General features: G+C 46.2%; 1 protein-coding gene across 2 annotated transcripts in view; it reads right to left on the bottom strand.

Moving 5' to 3' along the window:
• Positions 1-25,595, bottom strand: part of Pcnx2 (pecanex 2) — a 156,186-nt gene that overhangs the window by 49,386 nt on the left and 81,205 nt on the right. For both annotated transcript variants that reach the window (XM_059263801.1, XM_059263802.1), the window contains 5 exons: positions 21,247-21,339; positions 20,207-20,357; positions 10,727-10,868; positions 8,418-8,595; positions 1,922-2,030 (listed from right to left, as the gene is read on the bottom strand). In XM_059263801.1, coding sequence (XP_059119784.1) covers positions 1,922-2,030; positions 8,418-8,595; positions 10,727-10,868; positions 20,207-20,357; positions 21,247-21,339 — 673 coding nt within the window. The remainder of the gene's footprint in view (positions 1-1,921; positions 2,031-8,417; positions 8,596-10,726; positions 10,869-20,206; positions 20,358-21,246; positions 21,340-25,595) is intronic.

Here is a 25,595-nt window from a genome sequence, read left to right as displayed (position 1 = left end):
GTGGATGATTTAAAAAATGTTTTAATGGATTTTTAAAACTTTAAAAATCTAGAATTCGTGACTGCTTAGTGATTATCACAAGTAGGTTTCTGTCCTGATCACCAGGTTGACTAAAAAATTTCCTGTGAGGAATTCCAATTAACCTTCTGAAATTTTCATTGGAACCAAAGCCTCATTCACAGCAGCAAACAGCATTGCCAGAGTTTAGTCTGTGCTACTGTCACCAGAGGGCATCAACAGAGCCACAGTTTCTGTGTCCATCTGTACTGGTTGGTTTTACCTCTCAATTTGACACTATCTAGCATCACCTTCCTACATAAGGAAGACAGCCTTATGGAGGAATTGTTCAGATCAGGGACTGTCTTGATTGTGCACTGAGGTGGGAAGACCCACCTCTAATATGGGTGACACCATTTCCTGGGCTGGACTGTGTGAAGAAAGCTGAGCGCACATGAGAACAAGCAGGCAAGAATGCATTCCTTTCTCACTGCTCTTAGCTGTAGGTGTGATGGATTAACTGCTTGAGTTTCAGCCTTGACTTACCCTCAGTGACAATTCCACTGTAACTGGAATGTAAGCCAAATCAACCTTTCCCTCCCTAAGTTGCTTTTGGTCAGGGTGTTTGCCATGGCAACAGAAACAAAACTAGAACACTGTCTCAGGACCCACCCCCGAATCTGACCTTGAAGTTGTGAGCCCAGGAATATATCTCTTTATCTTACAGGTTCCTCCTGGGGTTCTGACGGCAGTGAGTCTGAGCCTCATGATCAGAAACATGGGTATAGAAAGTCTAAAATCAGTGGCCCCGGAAACCTTGAGGGATGGATTTTTAGGCTGACATCAAGAAACACTGTATTGATCTCTTTTCAAGTGTATTTGGTGTATTCTTTGTTGGTTTGGTTGTAGTTTTGAGACAGAGTCTGGCTATATAGCCTGACTGGCCTGGACCTATGTAGATCTGACCTACCTAACTTGTAAGCAATCCTCCTGCCTCTTCCTCCTGAATGCTAGGATTACTGGTGTGTGTCACCATGAATGGCTTTCTTTAAACAACTTCTCTATGTCTCTCTAAAGCTGGGCATAAAATTTAGTTATCTGTGTCGATGTGATCATTAGAAATGGCATCTCCAACATGCTTTGAACTGAATTAAATCAATTTAAAGCTAATTATCATTATGGAAACATATTAAAAATGTACAGAAACCAGGTCTGCCTAGCAACCATGATTAATTTTTTAGTCTCCAAAAGTATTTAGGGGTAATTCTACTTGTATCTAATTCTAGATTTCTTAATATTGATAAAGTAGATACATTAACTATATCACAATATAATAAATAAAATACTGAATTCATTAACTCTATCCGCAACATTTAAGGGTAAATAGATATGTACAAGTTTGCATAAGTCAACCCAATTATTTAATCAGTTATTTTCATTTAAAAGGCAAACTCTCTCACTGCCTACCTGGATTTGGGAAATAGGTGGCTAGAAAAAAGTAAAAGTTGGGTCAACAAAATGGCTTGGTGGGTAGAGATATTTGTCCCCAAGCTGGATGATCTGAGCTCTGTTCCTGGAACCCACATGTCGGAAGGAGAGAGTCAATGTCTACAAATTTTTCCCTGACTTTCACACTTGCACTATGGCACATGCTTCCCACTAAATAAATAAAATGTAAAAAAAAAAAAAAAAAAAAAAAAGTACGAATAACCACTGAGCATGCATCAAGGAGCGGGCAGAGTCCAGAATGACACAATGTCTTTTAAGGTTAAGTGGCTTGGAGGGGACCCAGAGTGCCTCTCCTACGCCCATTAAAATGTAATCAGACAGATTTTACAATGCTGTTACTGCCAGGTCAGTGGAAAGCTTGTGCCTGTAAAATGCAAACCTCCGCTTGGCAGGTGCGGGCAAGCAGAAAGGATACGAGGGATGGCGAAGAGCTGGGCAAACACGTGAAAGGAAGAACCCCAGGCCATCTGCCAAGGGGCCACGTAGGCCAGGACAAACTGCAGTTTGTGAAGCAGGTCCCCAAGCTGAAAGCAAAGAGAGAAAGGTTAGAGAAGACAGCGCCGGCCCTGGTCACCACATCAACGTCATTTAAAGGACATTGTTTTTGGGGTAGAGGCCACGAGATCACTGCTTGCTTCCACTTCACAGCGTCGTCTGTCCAGCAGGCAATGTGAAACAGTGTTTGATGTGGATGCTTCACAGAGGCCACAAGTCAACCAGAGAGGCTTGTCCAGTTCATCTAAGCAGATCCACATACTGGCTCAGTGTCGGCCTTTCTTAGAGTGATAGTCACAGCTAGGTCTGCTGTCCTTCACAGGGGACCTTTTCAGCAGGAGATTTATGCAAAACCCAGTGTCCTTGATGTTTCTCAGGTTTGGGTGTGTATGTGTGTGCTCTGTGTGTGTGTGTGTGTGTGTATGTGTGCGTGCGTGTGTGTGTGTGTGTGTGTGTGTGTGTGTGTATGTGTGTGTGTGTGTGTGTGTGTGTGTGTGTGTGTGTGTGAGAGAGAGAGAGAGAGAGAGAGAGAGAGAGAGAGAATGTGGAGGTCAGAAGACAATCTTGAGCATCATTTCTCAGGTACTGTGTACCGTTTTGTTTCTCCATTTGTTTTGAGACAGGGTCTCTCACTGGCCTGGCTCTCACCATGTAAGCTATGCTGCCTGGCCATCGAGCCCCAGAGATGCCTCAGTCTCCCCACTCTGGGATCACAAGCATGCACATCACGCCTAGCTCTTCTATGTTGTTCTGGGGACCCAGCTCAGAACCTAATGCTTAGACAGCCAACACTTTAGCCATAGAACCATCTCCCTGGCCCCCTCACTCCCCACCCTAGTCTCCTGCCCCAGGAGTAACCCCAGTTCTGACCCTACCCTCCTGCATCTATAAAACAGGGTCTCAGTGTCTACTTGAAACAACAGGCCCTGTCTCCCCAAATTACCCACATGGCTCCCCACAGGCCACTCTCAGGTGTGCACAGGCCACTAGCAGTTTCTGTCCTCTTTTGTCCCTTTTCTGTCCTCCTCCGCCCTCTGCCACCCTGGTTCACGCCCCTGTCATGAACCACATAGCTTCCCTCCAAAAAGAGACACCAAGGTATGCCTGTAAGCCCAGAATTCCAGAGGATGAGGTTCAAGGACAGCCTGAGCTACATAAGAGGTCAAAACACCACACACACACACACACACACACACACACACACACACACAGAGGCACACATACCACCACCACCACCACCACTGCTGCCACACATACACAAACATGTGACTCCTGTCAAGCTACACCTGTTTCCCAACCTTTGGCCAACACACAAATTGAGTCCTAACTCTGTAGCACTCCTGCTCAGGCCTCAGAGTCCGGCTCATAATGCCTCTTCTGTTTTTACTTCTAGATGCTTAGAACACATCCCTGCTCAGGTCTTTGCCCCTCCCAGCCACCATGAAGCCCTCTGCACATGCCCCAACCTCTATTTCTGCACCTTTCAAAGCTTCTGTGGACTTCACATGCCTGACATCCTTCCTCCCCCTTAAAGCTCCAGGGAAGCACCTTCATGTCCCACTCGTGAAGGCTGGCTGGGCACCACTTCCATGTGCTTTCTGGAAGCTTCAGTGCAATGACCTCCTTACCCACAAGCCTCCTGTCCTAGACTTACCTGGCGTCACCACAAAATACAGGCTTAGCTGGGTAGCCTGCACTTGAACCTAGTTCTCTCATATGCAGTTGGATGATCATAAGATCATCCGGCTCACTTTATTCTCGTGCCTCAGTTTCCCCACCTATAAACTGAGGGGCACATACCAGCAAAGCCGTGAAGATGAGTCAAGTGTTGAGGGTGGTGCCTGGCTCATGCATAGTCCTGGGGCTCTGCTATCAATCACACTATTGGCAATCGATGACCCAGGACAGTGCTTGGCAATCAGCAATTTCATTGATTTTTGTGTGTGGTGTTATGTGCACATGTGTGGAAGCCAGAGGCCAATGTCACATGTCTTCTTCAAATGCTCGATATCTTACTAATTGAGCTAGGGTCTCTCATTGAACCTGGCACTTGCTGACTTGGTTAGGCTGTCTGGTCAGTGAGTCCTAGGACTCTCTTCTCATCCTCTGCCCAGAGCTGTATGCCATCATACTTGGGCTTTTATTGGTTCTGGGGATTTGAACTCAGATCCCCATGCTTGTGTGGCAAGTACTTTACCAGTTGAGCCATCTTCCCAGCCCAATAGCTGCTTTTAGAACAAAGTTTTTTGAATGAATTATTTTGTAAAACTCTTACGAAAAGGTAGTTTATCTTAAATATAAGAGTATTCATCCATACATATGAAGTACAAGGAAATGCCATTTAGAGACTGCCACAGAGACCTTGAACATGAACTGTGGTCCTCCATAACAAGGCTACACATTGTTGCTTGGGAGCAATTATTCAAACAGTATCACCCATGTTGAACTAATGGTCTGCAGAATTTCATGTTTAATGTGTTATGGGATGGCAGGGTTTTCTCAGGTCATGCAACCACATCCCTTTGCAAAAGTTATTCAAGACAAAATGGTTGTGATAGACGTCCCAGGGCCAATGGGATGGTGTGCAAGGACCTTTGACATCTGTGGTCTGCTTACAATCAAATATTCCTAGCCACCAAGGGTCCTCCACACAAAACTTACTGTGTCCCCAAATCGGGATGGGGCAGATGGCTCCCAGAGCATTGAGGGAGTTTTCTTGGGCCTCCAAGGATGACCTTAAACTTTTCAGCATCCTGCCTCTATCTCCTGAGTGCTAGGATTGCAGCCTTGTGCTGCTATGCTTGATTTAAGCAATGCTGGAGATCACACACATGCTAGGTGAGCATATTACTGATTGAGCTACATTCTCCATCCTGTATCACATGAGATGTGTATGTGTGTGTGTGTGTGTGTGTGTGTGTGTGTGTGTGTGTGTGTACAAGCATACATGTGTGTTGTCAAAGGCTAGAAACGAAAGTTAGGAGTCTTTCCACAATTGCTCCCACCATTATATTTTGAAGCAGGGTCTCTCACCAAGCCAAGAGCTCACCAGTTCAGCTAGGCTGGCCAATGAGTTTCATCTGTCTCTGCTTTCCCATTGCTAGGATTATATGAGATGCCAACACATCCAGATATTTATATGGGTTCTGGGGATCCAGATTCATGATCTCCTGCTTGTATGGCAGTCACCTTATCATCTGAGCCATCTTTCTGGCCCTTATATGAGTTCATAAAAGTCTGTCTAATGGGTGGAGAGAGCTGAAATGGCAGAGGAAAGGAGGCCATGAGGAAGACACGCCTGCCAGCACTTCTCCTAGTCTACTGGCCCCCAAATCCACACATCCACAAGATTAGGGTGCCATCACTGTGGGCTGTCCCACTCACCAGGCAGGGTGGGGCTGAAGTAACCCCATCCTGGGGACCCTGGCCTTGAACTCATTACTTCATGTTTTAACCAGCTCTGATAGACTGAGAAGACCAGGAAATAGCCTCTAGAAGCACAGGGTTACAAGAAGAGAGAGAATAACATGCTGATAGGACCTGGACCCTCCATGGCCATCTGTTCCATCCCATGGCTTCCTGTTGACTGAGCTCAATGGTGTCTCCAGCCACATCTCTATTTCCTTCATCCTCATAAAGTCTGAAGGATTAGGGTCAACTCACTTGTTATAATCATGTGTTCCTACATCATGGTTTGAATGTGGCATGTCTCCTACAGACTCCTGTGTTTGGACCCCAGCTGGGGGCACTGCTATGGAGTTTATGGAACTTTGCAGACTTGTGGTTTAGCTGGCAGAGGTGGGCTGCTGTGTGTGTGTGTGGAGGTGGGTGGTGGCCTTTGAAGCTTATTATCTACTTTCAGCTCCAGCTTTAGCTCTCTGCTTCTTGTCTGCCATCATGTGAAGAAGCAGTAGCCACAGGCTCCCACTGCCACAAACAGGTGGTGTACTGCCATGCCTTCCCCATCACAGAGGACTGAAATCCCCTGAAACTTTGGGCCAAAACAAACCTTTTCTTGGGCTGTTTCTACCAGGCACTTTGATACAGAGGTGAGAAAGGAAATTAATTGCCACATGTATATGTGCAACCCCATCCAGTGTCTCTTTACCATCTCCCAGCCATTCTGTGAAGGGCTTCCAGGCTGACAACAGCTTAGAAGGCTGAAGACCAAGCTTAGGACCTTAGGGACACCTGCAGTGATCAGATGGAGAGGTGTGTCATGAGCTGACTGAACAATAAGATCTCACACCACACAACAAGTGACTCATGAAAGCAGTGCTGTCGGCAAACCCAGCATGGGAAGTTTCTCAAAAGCCTCAAGGACATAACATGAAGAGGAGGCTTTCTTTCCTCATTTTTTTTAAAAGAATCATTAGTGGGATGAGCACGAGAGACCCCCACTTGGACCTGCAGGAGAAACTTTTCTTGGAAGACATGGCTTCACATCATCAGGATGCTGCCTGTCTCTTTAAAGGATGTTTGGGGATAGATAGAACCTTGCTCCTCACTGCAGTAGCTCTCTGGCACTGCTCTCTGCAGACAAGGACTGAGCTTGGGGAGGAGCAGGGTGGGCCAGGACTCAGTCTCATCCCTCACAGAATGTCTGTTTCTCTGCCTGTTGTCTCCGTTTTCTCTGTCTCTGTCTCTCTCTGTCTCTCTGTCTCTGTCTCTCTCTCTTAAGACTCAGCCATTATCCCAACTGAAAAGCTGATTATTCAAATGACAGTCCTTAAATGCTCCTTCAATTAGAGAAAACAGCAACGTTCCTACTCTGGTTCCTTCTGAAATCATTGGTATTTTAATCAATAGTTCAAAAGGATCCAAAGAGGGTGGCTCAGGTAGTAGAGTGGTTGTTGGGCATTCGTGAAGCTCTGGGTTCCAGCCCCAACACTATACAGAATGGATGTGGTGGTGCACACCTATAATACCAGCATTCAAGTGAAGGATACAGGAAGATCATAAGCACCAGGTTGTGCTGGTTAGTTTTTGTCAATTTGACACAAGCCTATACACATCTGGGAAAGGGGTGTATCACTTAAAGAATTGTCTATCAGATTGGCCTGTGGGCATGTCTATAGGGAGTTTTCTTGCTTAATGGCTGATATAGGAGGGTCCAGCCCACTGTGAGCAGTGCCATCCCTCAGCAGGGAGATCTAGACTGGAGCAAGTCAGCAGGCAGCATTCCTCTGTGGTTTCTGCTTCAGTTCCTGCCTTTGGCTTTCTTTGATGATAGACTGTAAGAGGTAAGATTAAATAAATCCATTCTCCCCAGGTTGCTTTGGGTCAGTGTTTTATCACAGCAATAGAGAAACTGGAATAGAAATTAGTATCGGGAGTGGGATTTTGCTGTGATGGACCTCATCATTGGCTTTTGTGTCTTGGACTATTACATAGGAGGAAGGTAGATGATTTTGGAGCTTTGGTCTGGACAGACATTGAATGCTCAGAGCTTAATGACTTGTTGTGGGAACTTGAAAGATAATTCTGAGAGAAATGTAGTTAATGGAGGCTGGGCTTGTGAAGTGTCAGAGGGAAACTGAGAGTCTCTCCACAACCCTGTCAGAGCCATTAATATGATATTTTGAATAAAAATCTGTGATTTCTTGTTATCTGGGGCTGAAGAATCAACTGTGGTTAACAAGAGACCAGCACCAATGAAGTGAAATCTTTGCTTTATTGGTACAATTAATGCTGGTCAGCTGGGTCTGAAGAATCAGTTGTGGTTAGTAAGAAACTAGTTATTATTGAGGTAAAATCTGAAAAGAATTTGCTTAGAGTCAGCATACAGAAGCTGTGGTCTAGTAAGGGCCAGGAATGAATCTCAAGCTGAAGCTGAACTTGGCAATATGTAAGAGTCATCTCCCATTTGGTATTGGTTTTGAAGACATAAGGGAGTTATGAAGAGCAGCTAAGTCTTGGCACTATGAGAGGCCATTAGTGAAGGTGTAGCCTCAGTTACAGAAGAGACTCTAGAATTAAAGGGTCCATGGAGAGAAGCTAAGTCTTGGCACACCCCCCCAAAGGAGGAGGGTCACTAGATCCTCCCTTGAGGTTATGCTACCACTTCTTCCTGTCTCGGCTGCATGTGGACTTGGCAAGTGTTGGTATACATAGGAGAAGATTCAGTGGGAGCTGTGGACTCTGCAGGGCTATAGCTGTCTGTGTGTTAGAAGTACTGTATGTGGGGTTTTCCAGTGGTGTAACTGCGTGTGTGTCTCCCATGCTCCCGTAAATAAGCCCAATAAGCTCTTTGGCTCATCAAGCTGGTCTTCGATGGGATCCTGTCTTTGGGCTGTCTGTACCTTCTGTCCTTTCTGGTGAGAAGGCATTTCTCTAAGCCTCCTCAGGAAAAGTTGGGTAACATGAGACACATCCTTTCCATCATTAAAAATGAAGAAAACAAGCAAGGAACTTGCCTTGGTGAACACAATGGACACCATGAAGAAATCCAGGAGGAAACTCTCAGAAATGTCTTTGTAGTCAAAGTGGAAAAAGATGACTGTGAAACCCAAGTTAGCAAACTGGTGAACTGGGTTACAGAACGACGTCCTCAGTAGCTTCATGCCTGCAGTGATCATCAGAAAAATGTCCCAGCTGCAGGGAAAAAAGAGGATGGGTCAATGACACCATGCGATGTGTTATACAATCTCGTGCAGGCTCACAAGGCCAGTGTGGAGTTCCCGCACTGTCCACATCTGCAGACAGTGAACAGGACTTCAGAAAAATACTCTCTGTAGCTGTATCCTAAGAAAATAGGGGTAACCATCTCAATTGTTAGGGGGAAAGCTTAAACGGAGACTTGGTCTGAACTGACTCCTTGGCACATGTTTCTTGCCACTGAAGACATTTTATGTCTGTCCTGGTTAGTCTTAACTGTCAACCTGACACAGCCTGGAGTCATCTGAGAAGAGAATGTGAAGCATGGTTCAGCTGGGCCTGTGTGAATGTCTGTAGGGGATTGTCTTCATTGTTAATTGATGTAGGAGGCCAACCTCGAGCATGTCTGTAGGGGATTGTCTTCATTGTTAATTGATGTAGGAGGCCAACCTCACCACAGGCAGCACTAGGCAGGGGGCCCTGGCTGGAGAAGTAAACTAGTTAAGCATGAGCCTGGGAGAGAGCCTGCAAGCAGCACTCCTCCAGTGGTTTCTGCTTCAAGCTCTGTCAGGATACAGTTCAAGAATGGAGCTGTACAACGGGAATTCTGAGTGCCTGTGAGAAAACTCCAAGAAAACAAGACAAGAGTCTGTGACCTCAGTTTCTTCAAAAGCATGGAATTGTTCTTAGAATGTGTTTTCATGCTTCTCCCAGGTAGAGCAGATAAGAATGAGTTTACTTCAGCTGTTGTTATTCATACGACTCTGAAAAAATATGTTTTTGCCATGTATGGCTTGTCCTCATGATTGTACACTTCCCTCAGATGACTCTTCTCAACCTTCAGAGTATAAATTGTCTGATGCTCTGAATAAAGACGGCTATTGCATGAGACTTTAGTCTGCCTTATTTTTAGGCCACCAACTAGAGCGGTAAACAAAACTCCTGTTTCAGTGCCTGCCCGGACTTCCCTCAGTGATAGACCTGGAAGTGTAAGCCCATAAGTCTTCTCCTCCTCTGGGCTGCTTTTGGTCAGAGTGTTTTATCACAGCAACAGAAAGGACAGTAGGGCACTGTCCATCAAAAACTGTGGTCATGAGTCCTTGTTCTTAACAGTCGCAGAGCACCTTCAGGGTTGATCTGAGGTCGTGGATGCCATGTGAGAGCATGCCACGGAAAACTTGTAGACAGAAAGCAGTGCGCTGTCCCAGCTAGGGTCTGCTCCAAGTGTGCCTTGTCAAGACAAGGATAAAACTGAAACAATGGTACGGCAAGAGCCAGCATTAAGCTCCAGACACAGGAAATGCAGAATTCTGATAAAGCCATTTTCACTTCTACAGCTTCCCTCCAGTGTCTCTCCTGTGCGTTACTCTAGTGACCACAGGCTTTCTGGTCTCCTTTAAAAGTCAATTTCCTAAATTTCCTCTGTCATGGCATCAGCGGAGCAGCTGATCAAGGCAGATCCACTAGAACCCTTCCCTTCTGGGATACTGCTTTTCTGCACCTCCTCCCACCATAACAATGTATTCGGCCAGTGCCTCTCACCTTCTGTCAGAATGACGGATCTGCAAATTACCAAGTGGATTTCCATTTGTAAATTCAGTATTAATTTTTGTCTATGAAACCAATGATTTAATCTTACATGGCTCGTGCTTTGCAAGAACACAGACACCTTGATGAGGCACCGCTTGATAAATGCAGGAAGTGGTGACAGGGTCTCTTTCCCCCTCCCCAAAGCATGATATTTGCTAAACGAAAATGATATGAAGCAATTTGCGAAGCTTGAAGCACAGCGGTGAAGACGCCGGGCTTTCCGATTCATGCTGAGCATCTGTCACCTGAGGAGCGCCCTCATCAACTGCTCTTCTGCAGGGAGATGTTCAGACCCCCCCCCCCCCCCGACGTTTACTCTTGGCACCACTGTGGGCGGATCAAACTTCGTTTGTGTCCCTGTCACAGCATGGTAACTGTCTGCTCTAAATGGATTTGAGTGCAAAACTGCCCTGGTTCCTTTCGTGAGGCCAGTATATAGGGCGTGGGACATTGGCTTCTGTAGTTTCTCTAGAGAACACCCATTTGGTTCTGAAAATGTAATCCCAATTAGTATGAGAATAAACTGTCATCCACTTACTGGGTGCCAAGTCTCCTGTAGTTGCTTATGGAGAAGGCATCAAGAGTGAGAGCGTTCAGGACGATGGCCGGGTATAAGAGATACTTTTCGAAACACTGAAGCCACACATAGAGTCTCTCGAACCACATTAAATGAGCAACATCTGAAAGAAATACAAAATCCACTCTGAGACTCTTCTCACAGGCAAACAGCAAGTGCTGTCGCCTTTCAGCAGGGCTGTGGTGGGCTCCCGGGACCAGGCACGGTGTGCCAGGTCTCCTTAGGGGCTGAGGCTCTCAGCTCCGATTCTGCCCAGCCCACAGGTGATAACACACAGGTCAACATCCGGGTTTTCAAGACAGTTGACGTCTTTGGAAACGATTTATGGGCAATGAAACGCAGTCCTAGGTCATCAGGTCACCACCCTCCCTTTCTTTTTGTTCTCACAGTGTTTTACTTCCTCGGTCCCTAAATCCTTTCTCCCTACAGTTGATTCTCTTCAAGTAAGACTTATAAATGCCAAACCTCTCTTTATGTTTTGAATCAGATAAGGACGATGATCTTTATCTGGGGGGAAGGGAAAGAATAACAAAGAAAACAAAAGATATGCCAGACTCCACTAAAACAGGGAAAAGTCAGAGAGAATCAAGTTCAGAAAGGATGGTGGACACAGAGGTAGGAACATCCCCTCCCCTCCTTTCCTCTCCCCTCCCTCCCACTCCCTTCCTTCCCCTCTCCTCCCCTCCCTTCCATTTCCTTTCCTCTCCTTCACTGGTTTCATCTCTTGAAAGATCAGTTGCTTAGGTTTCTTTTCTGCACAAAATTAATTTTTTTTCCCTCTGATTTCTCCATTTACAAGAAATCAACAGTGTCAGATTGAGGCCATCACATCAAAAGCAATTCATTCAGCCTGTTTCAGAAAATATGTTAGAGTTCTACCAACATTTGTCATCAATTCAGAGAAACATGACAACCTTACAAGTAAAGGGACAGACATCCAAGCCATGTCACCCACAGTGCGTCAAAGGAAACGGTGGGTGCCCAGGCTGGGGGGAGCCAGGAGCCATCTGGCCGGGGGAGGGGTGTGCATGGCAGATTTTCAAAAGCGTGTCATATTTGCTTTTAGAAAATGTTATTTTTCAGTGTGTGGCAACAACAGTGATTTGACAAGAGTGATTCGAGATGGGGAGCAGAGAAGGGGGGAAATCTTCTCGTCGTCGTGGTGACAGGGCCTCACTGCAGAACGTGATAAGAAAGGCAGGATGTTCACGGGCTTCAGTTACTCACCCGAGAAACAGAAAGCAGCCAGTTTCAATGAAAACATAACGAGCACTTGGCTCCCGAACTCACCTCCTGTGAGTTACCAAAAATGTCAGAGTGGAATGACTCGTTCAGTGAGCCAGCAAGCATCGGAGCTATGTGTGAGCATGGCTGTCTGTCTATGTGTGTGCTTGTCTGTGTCTCTATGTGCATGTCTGTGTGTTTATCTGTTTGTGTTTGTGCCTATCTATGTATGCGTGTGTCTCTGTTTGTATGTGTTTGTTGTGCCTGAGTGTGTCTATGTGTCTGCCTATGTGGCTGTGTTTCTGTGTTGTCCATGAGTCTACGCATGTCTCTGTGGGTAAGTGTGAGACTACAGACCCACTGCCATTCTGAGCTATGTGTTTGTGGTATCAGAGCTTCAGGAGACTCGGGCATTAGTGCTTACTATGGTTTGGATGTGAAATGTCCCTGTAGGCTCATGTATTTGTACACTTGGTCCCCAGCTGATGGTGACGTTCTGGGAGGCTGTGGAACCTTTTGAATGTGGTAGCTAAGAAGAAGTCACCACTGCCTTGAAGGTGATGCCCACTCCAGGTTGGCCAGAGCTCTTTTCTATGTTTTGAGCTGCAGTGATATCATTCATGACCCTGATGCCGGCTCCTGCACCCACAGAGCATCCAAGCTGCTCCAGTCCCCCCCGTTCTTCCCACCACAGTGGACTACAATCCTCTGAACCCATGAGCTCAAGTGAATTGTCCCTAACAACAACAAAAAAATTGGTTTTGTTAGGCATTTGGTCACAGAGAGGAGAAAAGCAGCTACCAAGAGCCTTCCTATTGCCTGACTCTGCAAGAGGGGGCCTTTATGAAGCACATACCCCAAAAGGTCAGGCCATACAGTCAAGGACGTGGATGGCTGGTGCCTGGATCCTCAAGACACGCCGACTCTGTCACCAGGCAGAAGCTGCACAGTGACAGTGTGAGGGAGCTCTGTGTCTCACATATGTAGGAACAAAATTAACCTAAGAACCAAATCCAAACTCATTCACCCTGTGGTCTCAAGTTTCCAGAACAAGAGGTGCGCCCTGTTAAACATCCCATATTATCTGACTGAATGACTGACAGTTTAAAATTCTCGGGATTGTGGAGAGCCAGAATGCCACATGTCCAGAGCCAAATTGTCTTGGGTTGTCTTTAGCCATTTGTTGTCAATCTCTGGTTTGACCCTATATCCTTATGACCATCAGGTAAAATCCCTTTTCATGACTCAGTGGGAAAAGCACATGACGTGCAAGTGTGAAAGCTGAAGTTTGAATCAATGAACCAGTGTTAGAAGCCAGTCAGGCAAGGCAGCCAGCCACAGGAGGTAGAGATAGGATCCCCAGGGCAAGCCAACTAGCTAGTCTAATTGCTCAGTAAGCCTTGGGTTCAATTGAGAGATCCTGCCCCAATAATGAGATGGAAAATGATCAAGAAAGACACCTGGTGCCAACTTCGGGCCTCCACATGCATCAATATCCACGTGTGCTCACACTCATGAGCATCCAGGCACCTACACACATGGCACACACACAGAAGAAGCATGCAAATGGCACCTTATGTTCACCAACCCAAAGCTTGAGAACATCAACAGGCAGCAGCTGAGACCTATGGCTGAGATTGTTCACCTCACTATGACCTGATACGTTTCCGTCAATATAGTTTAAAGGGCCTTGATTTACAACTTTCTTTGCTTTTATTGTAAAATCTTCATGAAAATGTTACCACATTCGAATATGGAATTTGGGGTAACCTAAGTCTGTGTTCTTGGACCATGGTCATACATATTTGACTCCAGAGTAAGATCTCTTCTCTCTTTGAGGTGAGAGTTGGTGGGTTTTTGTTTGTTTTTCTTACTCTTTAGCTCCGGCTGGCCTAAAACTCACTGTGTAGATTAGGCTGACCTTGAACTCACAGAGATCAGTTTGCCTCAGCCTCCTGAGTGCTGAGATGAAAGGTCTGAGCTACCAAGTTTCAGGGACAACTGAGTTTATGAACCTTAGGCATACACACAAACACACAGAACGGGGCGGGGGGGGGGAGGAAAGAAGGAGAGGGAGAGAGAGAGGACGGAGGAAGCAGGGGGGTGGGGGGAGGACTGAGGGAGATGGTGACTGAGACGGAGTGAGAATCCAGGCTGAACTATACAATTCAGCTCTCTTTGACACTAGAGTGCTACAAGGGACGTGAACTTGACAGTGGCTGACATGGGATGCCTGCCACTGAAAGGTTCTGAATCTCTCAATGAGGAAGCCCAGAGGAGAGGGCACAGGAGCATCCGTGTGGCACACACCAGCAGGAGCAGGCTGGATGGTAAGGGGAAATCATTTCAACACTATGGAACAGCTGAGTGGAAGTGGATCCAAGACCCCCCAGCCCCCAAACTGTGAGGTCAGGGTCTGTTTACTCAGCTACTGATGGAAAATTAATTTCATTTTAATTCTTGCCTGTTTCAGAATCCTCCAATCTCAGTAATGTATTCTAATGAGATGCTCCAAGCTCTGGGCCGATGAATCTCACAGTGAATGTTTGCAGTTGGGGGCAGAAACGGGCGCATGGAATGGTGACCGATAATACAGAAGGATGCTTAGACAAAGGCCCAGGCCCAGTCTTCTGAAATTTCGACTTAATCCTTTTTTGTGAGGCAACCAGGGAAAGCTAATAAAAAGCAAACCTTGCGATTGCAATAACATGATGAACGTGTGTCTTCAGTCCCCAAATTGTCTCTGTAGTCCTACACCGTACAGTTAAAAAGAAAAGCTGTGTGATCATATTTTATAACTGCCTCTCCGGAACATCCTCAATATGCAAAGAGACCATAAAGACACATTACCAGAGAATTGCTCTTTCTCTTTCCCTTGGAATATGAGGCCCCCGAGCACAAAATGCAAAATAATGATGCTATTTACAAGTTTATAGACGGCTCGCTGCAGTTCATGGCTTTAAATTTTCTTAAAGGGTTTGCAGGTTGTGTTTTATTTAGGTGCTTATGGAACTATGATGGTCTTAGCAATAATTAAAAATTAATCAGGAATCCTCAGGATGCTCTCAAGCTTTAGGAAACCAATCTATTCAGATCAGAATCAGGACACAGAAGCTGAAAGGATTGTGGCTTTCGGCTTGGGGCACTGAGGGGGTCACCTCTGAGGAATCTATCACAGAGAAACCCTACTGAGTGGCATGAACATAGTTGGAGAATTGGCACCCCTGGCATGGACAATCTGTCACCTACAGGTATTGACTCTGCTTGAGATAATCTCAAAGTTCACGACCTTTCTTTTCTCCGTAACCTCATTCGAGTCCAGGGCTTCTGGCATCTTAACCCATGCCTGGAGGACTCTTCCTCTGCTCTGAGTTCTGCCTGACTTTCTCTTCAGGCCTGTTTAATGTTTCTTCCCAGTGGTCCCTTCCTTCCCCTCAAATCTGATGAGGACTCCTGCTCCTTTCTTGATTGAGGACAGCCATAACTGTATCCCATGGTATTTCTGTGTTCTTCTCTGACGGTTACCCAGAGATAGGGAGGACATATAACCCGTTCACTGACTGGCTAAGGATGTGACTAAAGAGGTAACCTGATAGATCAAAGCCAGTGGGGTGTGTGTGTGTGTGTGGGGGGTGTCCCTTGAGTGGGACCCCCTGCCCGGTGGGGTCAGGATGGAATCCCGGCCGAAGCACCCTACTTCCTCAGCTGGTTTGACTCTTGCCCCGGCACTCTGCCCTGTCCTTGGCACATGCTGGGCACTTTATATTTTTGACTGAGCTGATAAATACAGTCAAGTTTCACACCACGGCAACCTTTCAAACAAGCACCAGGCAGGAAGAGCAATAGGAGGGAATGACAGGTTCAAGTTCACTGTTTTCAAAAAAGATGTATGATTTTTAAATATGTGTGGATATGTGTGTGGATATGTGTATGTATGAGTGCAGGTACACTCAGAGGCCAGAAAAGGGTGTCAGATCCCTGGAGCTGGAGTTATAAGCAGTTGTGAGTCAATTGACCCAGGTGGTAGCAGTATGCACACTTAACTACTGATCCGTCGTCTCTCCAGCCCTAGGTTCACAGCTTTTGAGGAATGAAAAATATCCATTATTTCTTTGGTGGCGCCTCCTTTTAGGGTCATGCTTAGAAAATTCTTTTCTTCTCTCCTTCAACCAATAAAATATAACTCATCGGTACCATTTTGTGGGGGCATTGTGCTGTCTGGTTTTTATGTCTAGACACAAGATAGAGACCCTCAATTGAGAAAATGCCTCCATAAGATCTGGCTGTAAGCAGACCTGTAGGGCATTTTCTCAATTAGTGATTGATGGGGGAGGACCCAGCCTATTATGTATGGGTGGTGCCACTCCTGGGCTGGTGGTCCTGCTGCAATAAGAAAGCAGACTGAACAAGCCATGTGGAGCAAGCCAGTAAGCAGCACTCCTCCATGGTCCCTGCATCAGCCCCTGCCTCCAGGCTCCTGCCCTGAGTACCTTTGATAATGAACTGTGACATGGAAATACAAGCAAAATGTACCCTTTCCTCCCCAAACTGCTTTCGCTTATGGTGTCTCATCGCAGCAACAGAAACCCCAAGACAGCGTCTATTTTTTTCTTTTTCCTTTCATCCTCTGTTCCTGCCTCCCTTCCCTCTTTCCCTCTCTCTCCCTTCCTCTGTCCCTCTCCTCTTTCCTCCCTTTCTTCCTTCATTTTGACGGCACTTTAAATCTTTACTGCATCTGGAATTCACTTGATACAAAGCTGTCCTTTAAAAGTTTCTGTCCACACCCTAGTGGTAACAAAATTTACGTCCTTATTTGCATTTGAAATGTCCCTCACAAGTTCATGTTTGGATGCTTGGTCCCCACCTGGTGGCACTGTGTGAGGACAGTTTGGAGTCTTTAGGAGGTGGGGCCTTGCCAGAAGAAATGGATCACTAGGAGCCCAGGAGTGGGCCTTTGAGGGCGCTGTCTGACCCCGGGTTCCAGCTTTGCTGTCTTTGTCCAGGTCACCCATGACATGAACAGCCCCCACTCTATGCTCCTGCCATGAACTGAGCTGCTCTGATACATCGTCCCTGCCTTGGAGGACTGGAACCCCTGGAACCATGAGCCCCCTAAAACTTTTCCTCCCTAGGTTGAGTTTCTCCAGGCCCTCTCTCATTAGAGTGGAGATAACTGGATCCCACACCTTTCATGCCCACTCAGTGACAACTTACCGCTGTCATCTCGGCCACTCAGCTCTTGTGGCGCCTGACACAGGGAGATCAATGTCCCAGCCAAGACCAGAGGCCAGTCAAACAAGGGGAGTGAAATGCCTCTTTCATAAGATGATAGATAAGCAAATCAGATATGCCAAGGCACAGAACCAATACGGTAGCTTTGTTTGGAAGAATTATGGTCATTCCACAGGCTGTCCAAAGAGGAGGAAGTGATTTTTCTTGGAAGGAGAAATCAGAGATGGGAGGGGCTGAGCTGACGGGCAGCTGCCACTCTTCATCACAGCTTGTTCTATTTGATTTCTAACACTCCCAGTCACTGTGACATAAGTGAAAGATACAAGAGAGAAGGCAGCTTTTCTCTGAGCTACGTCTGTCACATGCAGAAGTCAGGGAGTCTGCAGCAGAGACCGGCTTCGCTACAGCGCAAGGTAGACCTCATTGCAGACTACAAATCTGGGGCGTGTTACTGAATCATTAATAGTACATTTTTAAAATTTGATATTTAAATGAGATCCTCAATTGGTGTGTTGTATAATTTACATAATCCTTATTCATTTATTCTAATGCATCCAAAAATGAGAGTGTAAACATTCCACAACCAGCATGCTCCCCCATGGGTCCAAAAATCTATCCTCCACTTCCAGAGGTTTCCCTGCACACACCAGTCCATGGGGACCTTCCCTTCCTTCTGTGAATTTACAAAGCAATAGGCAGTGTATCTGTTCACTCAACCAACATTTACTGAATAGCACCCACATACCAGATTCAACATGCAGTTACTTAATCCCATGCATTTTCTAGTTTATCTGAATTTATTAATCTAGTTTATCTAATAGTCATCATCAACATGACAGGACCTAGAATCGCCTGGGACACAAGCCTCCGGGCATAGCCATGAGGGATTATCTAAAGTCGGTTAACGGAGGTGAGAAAACCTACTTTAATTATGGATAACACCATTCCATGATCTGGGGCCTGGGGAGGAATAAAGAGGAGAGAGTGAGCTGAGCACAGCATTCGCCTCTCTCTGCTTCCTGACTGTGGATGCCGTATGAACAGCCGCCTCAAGCTCACACCTTCCCTGTTAGGTGAACCGCTCCTTCAAACTGTGAACCCAAACCAACACTTCCTTCTGTACCCTTCGTTGGTGTTTTTGCTGCAGCAAGAAGGAAAACAGCCAACCCACTGACAAGTGTCATTGTTGCGTCTGTCTGTTGTCACCTGACACCCTGAGAAGAGGGAAACTCAACCGAGAAGTGGTCTCCAGCAGATTTGCCCTTGGGGGTCTTTTCTTGACTGATGATCCATGCAGGAAGGCAGCCTGTGGTGGGCTGTGTCATCCCTAGGCAGGTGGTCCTGGGTGTTACAAGAAAGCAGGCTGAGCAAGCCGGTGAGCGGCTCTCCTCCATGGGTTCTGCTTCAGCTCCTGCCCTGACTTCCCAAGGTGACGGAGCGGGACTGGAGAGTCGTGAGATGAAATAAACCCTTTCCTTCCCAAGATGCTTTTGGTCCTGGTGTTCATCACAGCCACAGAAAGCAAACCAGGACTATTCTCTACCAGCCATCCCATCTATGAAATGGACCATTAGAAAGGAACCGCTCCTGTCTTCCCACTTTGCATCTGTCCGATGGCGATGATTTGCATTCGAGGAACACTTGGGATTGCTGACCCTTTGGCTAGGCTCTGCTTTGGGGAGGAGCCATGGGAACTGGAACCTGAGTTCCATCCTTCATTCTCCACTGAAGCTACAGGTTTCGGACACATTACTTCACTCACTACCCACAATTCTCCTCTCGTACGGCTCACAATCTTGGCAGCTTCCGGTCCCCGCCCAGAGCCACCCCCTGCCACAGGCTGTCTCTGCTGGACAGTGCCACCAGCACCCACTGCCCCCTTCATTCCTTCTTCTCATTATTTTTTCATTTATCTCTTGGCACCTTAGGCCGCTGAAGCTGTTAAATCTAGAACCTTCCTCGAGTCCTTCGATGCCTTCACCCACCTGGTGTCTGAAAGGCACAATTGAATACTTGGTAACCAAGAGGTCACAGTAGCCTGAGTGACTGTGCAGACCCAGCAGTGCTAGGCAATTTCAACGGCTTAAAATTGACTGGGAATTCATTTTAAATGTCTGAAAACAGGAACAAGTCAGTCTCTCTTCCATCTGTTCATGCGCGGAGCGAGAAATTGCAGAGCAAAAGGGAACTCACCAAGAAATATCAAGAATTCCTATCTAGACAAAAAAAATACATTTTTAAAATTTATTTTTATTTAGAGGCAAGGATCTTGTTGCCCAGGCTATCCTCAAACTTGCTATATAGCTGAGGATGGCCTTGAACTTCTGATCCTTCTACATCTACCTTCAAATGGTGGGATTTCAGACATGTGCCGCCACACCCAATTTATTTGGTGCTAGAGATTAAATCTAGACTTTCTTGCGTGCTTGGCAAGGATTCCACCAAGTAAGCCACACCTGCAGCTTCCAGAAGAAACGTTATTTCTTATCTGAAGCTCTGAAGCTGCTGCTTACACCAAGCTGTTTCTCTCATGGGAACTGCTAGGTCAACCCATGTAGACACACCTGCTGTCTACACACAGCTAGTTCATGGACACTCAGTAATCCAGAGCCTGATAGTTCATGGTTGAGTATGAAGTGATGCTCTCCTTAGTGCCAGTCAATTAAACCAAAATTATAACCTTCAAGCATGAACAACGGAAGCTAATTTTCCTATGAAATCAGTAAGCAGTGACTACTTTAACAGAACATGCACCTAATTTGACAGACTTCCTTTCTTATTCCACCTGACCAGCCTGGTTTGGGCAACACCTCGATTCTGAAGCACAGACTTTCTCTTTTATTATTGTGGGCAAACACGCAGTGAACCCTGCGTCCTTTGAAGCATGTGGCACTGTGGCGTTGAGCACACTCACGGAGCTGTGCACACGGGCCACGAGAAGGGTGTCCACCACATCATTGTCCCTCACAAGACGGGGACACTGACCTCTGGCTTCCCGTTGCTGGCACTCCTTGCTCTTGAGCACAGGGTGTGAAACCCACATCCAGGGGTGGTGCTTTCGGAGCTGAGGGAGCAGATGGTGGGTGATGAGCCCCACCGTGCCTGCCAGGGCAAAGAGCACGATGCTGAGAAATGGCTGCAAAGGAGGAAGAGATCAGGGTCAATGGAAACTCCTTCCTTTCCCCGCTGCTTTTTGTTTGTTTGTTTGTTTGTTTGGGTTTTTTTTTTCTGTTTTTGTGTGTGTGCATGTTATGTGCATGCAAGTGTACATATACATGTATGAATGAGGAGGTCAGAGGATAATCTTGGATGTCATTCACCAGGTGCCATTCATCCTGTTTTTTGAGACAGTCTCACACTGGCCTAGAATTCACTACGTAGTCTAGGCTGCCCGGCAAGGCATGCCAGGCAAGCACTCTACTGACTAAACCGTGTCCCCAGCCCTCTTGCCCTCTCCTGGGAATATCTATGTGCTGAGAGCTGCTAAGAACATGGTGAGGAAGTGACCCCTGGAAGAGGATGGGAGAATTCTGCCCCCTGGAAGGCATCCCCCGATGTCTTTCTGGAAGAGCTAGAGAACACAGATGATAGAATGCCCCAGGAAGATGTGGCTGTGCGTGCCCCACGTTTGTGAAGAGGCAGCAATGTTCTGTAAAAACTGTGAGGCAGGGTCCCATGTGGCCCTTTTTTGTGCTTGTTCTCAGTAAAAATGTCCAAATGGTCCTGTCATTGTGACTTCCGTCTCATCCCAGACACAGCAACTTTTCTCTCTACTGACGGAGGTCTGGTGTCTGTTCCCAGCCCATCACACTAACAACTGTCCTTGAGTACAAGCTGCTCCATCACTCTTAGGGACAAAATACCTCCCCTGGGGTGACACAAGGCAGGGGAGGGGGTGGCCCAACTTACCTCTTGGACATAGTTCTCAGTGTGCATGATCCTTAACTCCTCTGCCCCTCTGCCCTCATTCCATAGACCTCCACCAAGAGAACAGCAAGGGAGGACAGAGCCTTGGGGACACCTACCCGTAAGGACAGGAAGACAGTGCTGGCGCTGACTGCAAAGGAGAGGACAGCAGCTGCTGAGCAGACGACAAGATCTGATCGCAGGACATCCTTCTGGAAAGAGAAGGTTGGTGGGAGGTCAGCTCTGTCTGGCTTCCTCAGCAGTCCTCACCAGGTAAGTCAGGGGCAGGACACCAACACTCCACATGCTGCTCTTCCATATGTCAGACCCATCCCCTAGAAGCATCATTCACCAGCTTGCTCACTGGCTTCCACTGTGGACATCTCAGGAAGAGTGAGGCATGTGTGGTGCTACTGGATTAGCATACATACACTACCGTGGGAAGAACACATGTGTCTATACATAAGAAGCCTAAGGTCCCTCTCCACAAACTCAGACGGGACACACAGAGTCCCCACAGACCTCTCTCAAAGAGCCTCACAAAGCAGGGCTGATGCTAACAATCTCTATGAGGTCCCGGGTGGCCTTGGGTGTCAACACATCTACAGCCTGGGGACACACCAAAGCCTTGCACATATTTCTTATACTTTGGATCACACTAATTGTACATTTTCATTCAACCATCAGATCTATAAACAAACAAAAGAACACCACGTTCCACCTACTTAAATACACACATCGCATGGGACTGCAGGTGAGCGTCACCCCACCTGACTCTCTTTTTTTGATTTTTAAATTTCAACCTTGTGTGATTTCTTCCCTACCATACCACTAGTTCAATGCCTGTGTTAACATGTAGATCTGGACGGACATAGTGGGGACACTGAGGAGAGCCCTGACACTGACCATGCGTAGTGGGTGAGACCATCCATGCGGAGTGGTTACATCAACCGGATGGTGCAGGAAGACCACAACCCCTACATCATTGCATGCCATGTACCTAATTCGCCTGTTCTGAACTTCCTTCTTGTAAGTCGACAAGTACTAAACATGGGAGGAATCAAAGTGATAGCACATGGCTCTAGTTTCCATCTGTTGTGGTGGCCAAAAGCAAAAGCAGCCCGGGCCAGGGGGATTTGCCCTTACACAATTTATCATTGAAGGAAGTCAAGGAGGAACTGCAGCAGGAACAGGAAGCAAAAACCACGGAGGAACATTGCTTGCTGGCTCACTTACAAGTTTCTGCTTAACTAGCTTTCCTCTACAGCCTAGCCCGCCTGCCTAGGGAATGTTGCTGCCCACAGTGGGCTAAGCCCTCCTATGTCAATTAACCATCAAGACAATCCGCAAAGACAGCCCCAGAAGCCAATGTGATCTCAGCAATTCCTCCGTCTACACTCCCTTCTCAGGTGACCAGGGCTATGTCAAGTTGACAATTAAAACTAATTAGGACAAACAATGATTTGAGATTTGATTTCTTTTAGCTTTATCTCCATCAAGGGAAATCTGATGTTGAAGCCTAAGAAAATCTGTCTAGGGCCTGTTGTCATTCCTCACACTTGTGAGACACCAGCCCTCCCAGAGGGCAAGTCTGCCATGCAGAGCATTTTCTGGCTGTAAAGATGGTTGACTTTTTTCTTTGGCATGAGTTTGTCATTCAAAATTACTAAATATTTGCCCATTGGGAAGACAAATGTTTTACCAAGTAATCTGATTTAAAATTGTGTCATATTTAATTGACCAGTTTTCCTGTTTGAAGGGCCATCAGTACCATGGTGGGCAGGTAAGTTTGCATTTTCCTTCTCTTGGGGGAAGGGCAAACATGAGCACAAGTTGTTTTCATTCTTTTCCCAAGTTGGACGGCATGTTAGAGCAATACTGTAATTAATTAGTTGAGACAGGCTCTCCTATTCCAGGCTGGATTTGAACTTGCTCTATAGCTAAGGATGACCTTGAACTTGTCTCTACCCTTCACATTCTGTGATTACAGTCATGTACCACCATACCTGGTTTACATAGTGCCAGAGAATGAACCCAGAACTTTGTGTGTGCTAGGCAAGCACTCAACCCACCGTGCCTCAGGCCAGCTGGCACTATGGTTCTTGTCAGATGTGAATGTCTCTTCTGGGAAACACAAATCATTTTACAGCCTTTCTCTACTTACAAACTTCTCTCTCCACCCATTTCCTTTTCTTACTCTAAGTTTGACACAGCATTGTTGAGGTATAATTTATGTATTCAAAATGTAAAGCCTGATGATATTTTAAGGTTATTCATTTTTATTCTGTGGGTCTGAGTGTTTTGTCTGCATGTATGCACACCTGGTGCCTGTGGAGGCCAGGAGACAACATTGGATCCCCTGGGACTGGAGTTATGGACAGTTGTGATCTGCCATTCGGGTACTGAGAATTGAACCTGGATCTTCTTTTAGATCAATGAGTGCTCTTAACCACTAAAGCATCTCTCCAGTCCCAGCATGATGAGTTTTGACACATACCTACCTCCAAAAGACCATCACCATTGATTGTTTAATTTAATGACTAAAATGTAGATTAACATATTGACTGGTTCTGGGGGTTCCTTTCTGGCATTTGCCCACTCTGTCCCTTTCTTTACACTCTCTTTGTAGGATTACTGATCTGCTTCATGTTTACAGTCTGATCTCATTTTCATAATGTTATATAAATGGAATCACATAATGGGTGCTTTTATTTTTTTGATCTGGCTTCTTTTATTCTGTCTTAGTCACTGTTCTATTGCTGTGAGGAGACACTGTGACCAAGGCGACTCTTACAAAGGGAGCATTTCATTGGGGGCTGGCTTACAGTTTTAAAGGGCTAGTCCATGATCATCATGCCAGGAAGCAGACAGGCATGGTGCAGGAGCAGTCGCTGAGGGATTTGCATCCTTATCCACAAGCAGCAGGCAGAAAGAGGCATGGGCTTTTGAAACCACAAAGCCTACCCCAAGTGACACACATACTTCAGCAATGTCCCACCTCCTAATCCTTTCCAAATGGTCCATCAGCTGGGGATTTAGCAAGCAAATATATAAGCCTGTGGGGGTCATTTTTATTAAACCACCACATATAGTATAATTATTCTGATGTTTGTCCCTGGTTATTGTCTATTAGGCTCATTCCTCTTTGTTGCTGAGAAGCATTTTTTTGCAGGATATACCACAGTGTGTTATTCACGTGGATAGGCTTTTGAGTGTTCCCAGTTTTGACTGTTTTAAATAAAACTGCTGTGGATATTCATGATACACCTCTAGGAATGTGCATTCTTTTTTTTCTTGTCTAAACATCTGGGGGTAAACAGCTGGCTTATATGGAACACTGGGGCTTAACTTCTTTGTTGTTATGGTTGTTTTTCAGGACAGGGTTTCTCTGTGTAGTTTTGGTGCCTGTCCTGGATCTCGCTCTGTAGGCCAGGCTGGCCTTGAACTCAGAGATCCATCTGGCTCCGCTTCCCGAGTGCTAGGACTAAAGGCGTGCATCACCACCACCCAGCTAAGTGAGGGCTTTTACTACAGCCCATGTGTTTGAAATGGTTTTGCAGATCCATGAAGATGAGGATCTCTCTTGCAGCTAAAGTCAACAAGGAAGTGGATAGGTGTCCCTGCCTTTTCTCGCCCTAACCGTGTGGACCTCAGTGTCCCCTGGTGGTAGGTGGCCTTTCACTGGACACCTTACCTTGCAGCTCCAGAACTGATTTCGGTCCACTGTGTGAGAGCTGAAGACCAAGGGTCAAATTCTCCCTGATGCCCTTGAACAAAGAGCACCCTGCCCTGCTTACTTTAATTCCCTCCTTGTCCAAATTCACCTTTATTCTTCTCTCAGGCTTCTTGTTTGTTTGTTTTTGTTTTTTCTTAATAAGAATGGGGACGTATTTGATTCAGATTGTTTCACTTTAATCAGCAAGTTTGTTTTGATGATTTATCTGCCCTAGTGCCAGGTGGGCAGGACCCCGTTTGATTTCCTCTCTGCCCCCTCTCCCTCCTGTCTTCCTAAAACTATAATCCCTTTGTGACACACCCTGGTGTCTATTGAAGGATTAGCAGGTAAAAATCCTTCTTTCTCCCACTGCTGAACGCCACACGTCGGATAATCGATTCTCGGTTGTGACACTGAATTTTCACACAATGTATTCTCATGACTGGCGGCCCCCTTTCTGCCTTCCTCAGATGTGCTAATCCCACTCTGATCTTGGAAGGGTCTCTCCCTCTCTCTTTTTTCCTCGTGATTCAGTCTTTTTATAGACTCTTAAATCTCAAAGCACTAAATTCCCCTTTCTCATCCATCTCTTTCAAGTCTTTCTTCCACGATGAGCTGCTATTTTTTTTTTCTAAATAAACCTTGCAATCATTTGCCAGTGCAGTGAATTTGATTCCATTGGGAATGTTTTGAACTGGATTAAGCACAAAAAATATTTTAAAAGGCTTTGCTGTTGATAAACCTCAGTCTTCC

This window comes from Peromyscus eremicus, chromosome 5, assembly GCF_949786415.1.
Source record: "Peromyscus eremicus chromosome 5, PerEre_H2_v1, whole genome shotgun sequence".
Classification (NCBI taxonomy): domain Eukaryota; kingdom Metazoa; phylum Chordata; class Mammalia; order Rodentia; family Cricetidae; genus Peromyscus; species Peromyscus eremicus.
This window is presented reverse-complemented; position numbering and strand designations above follow the sequence as displayed.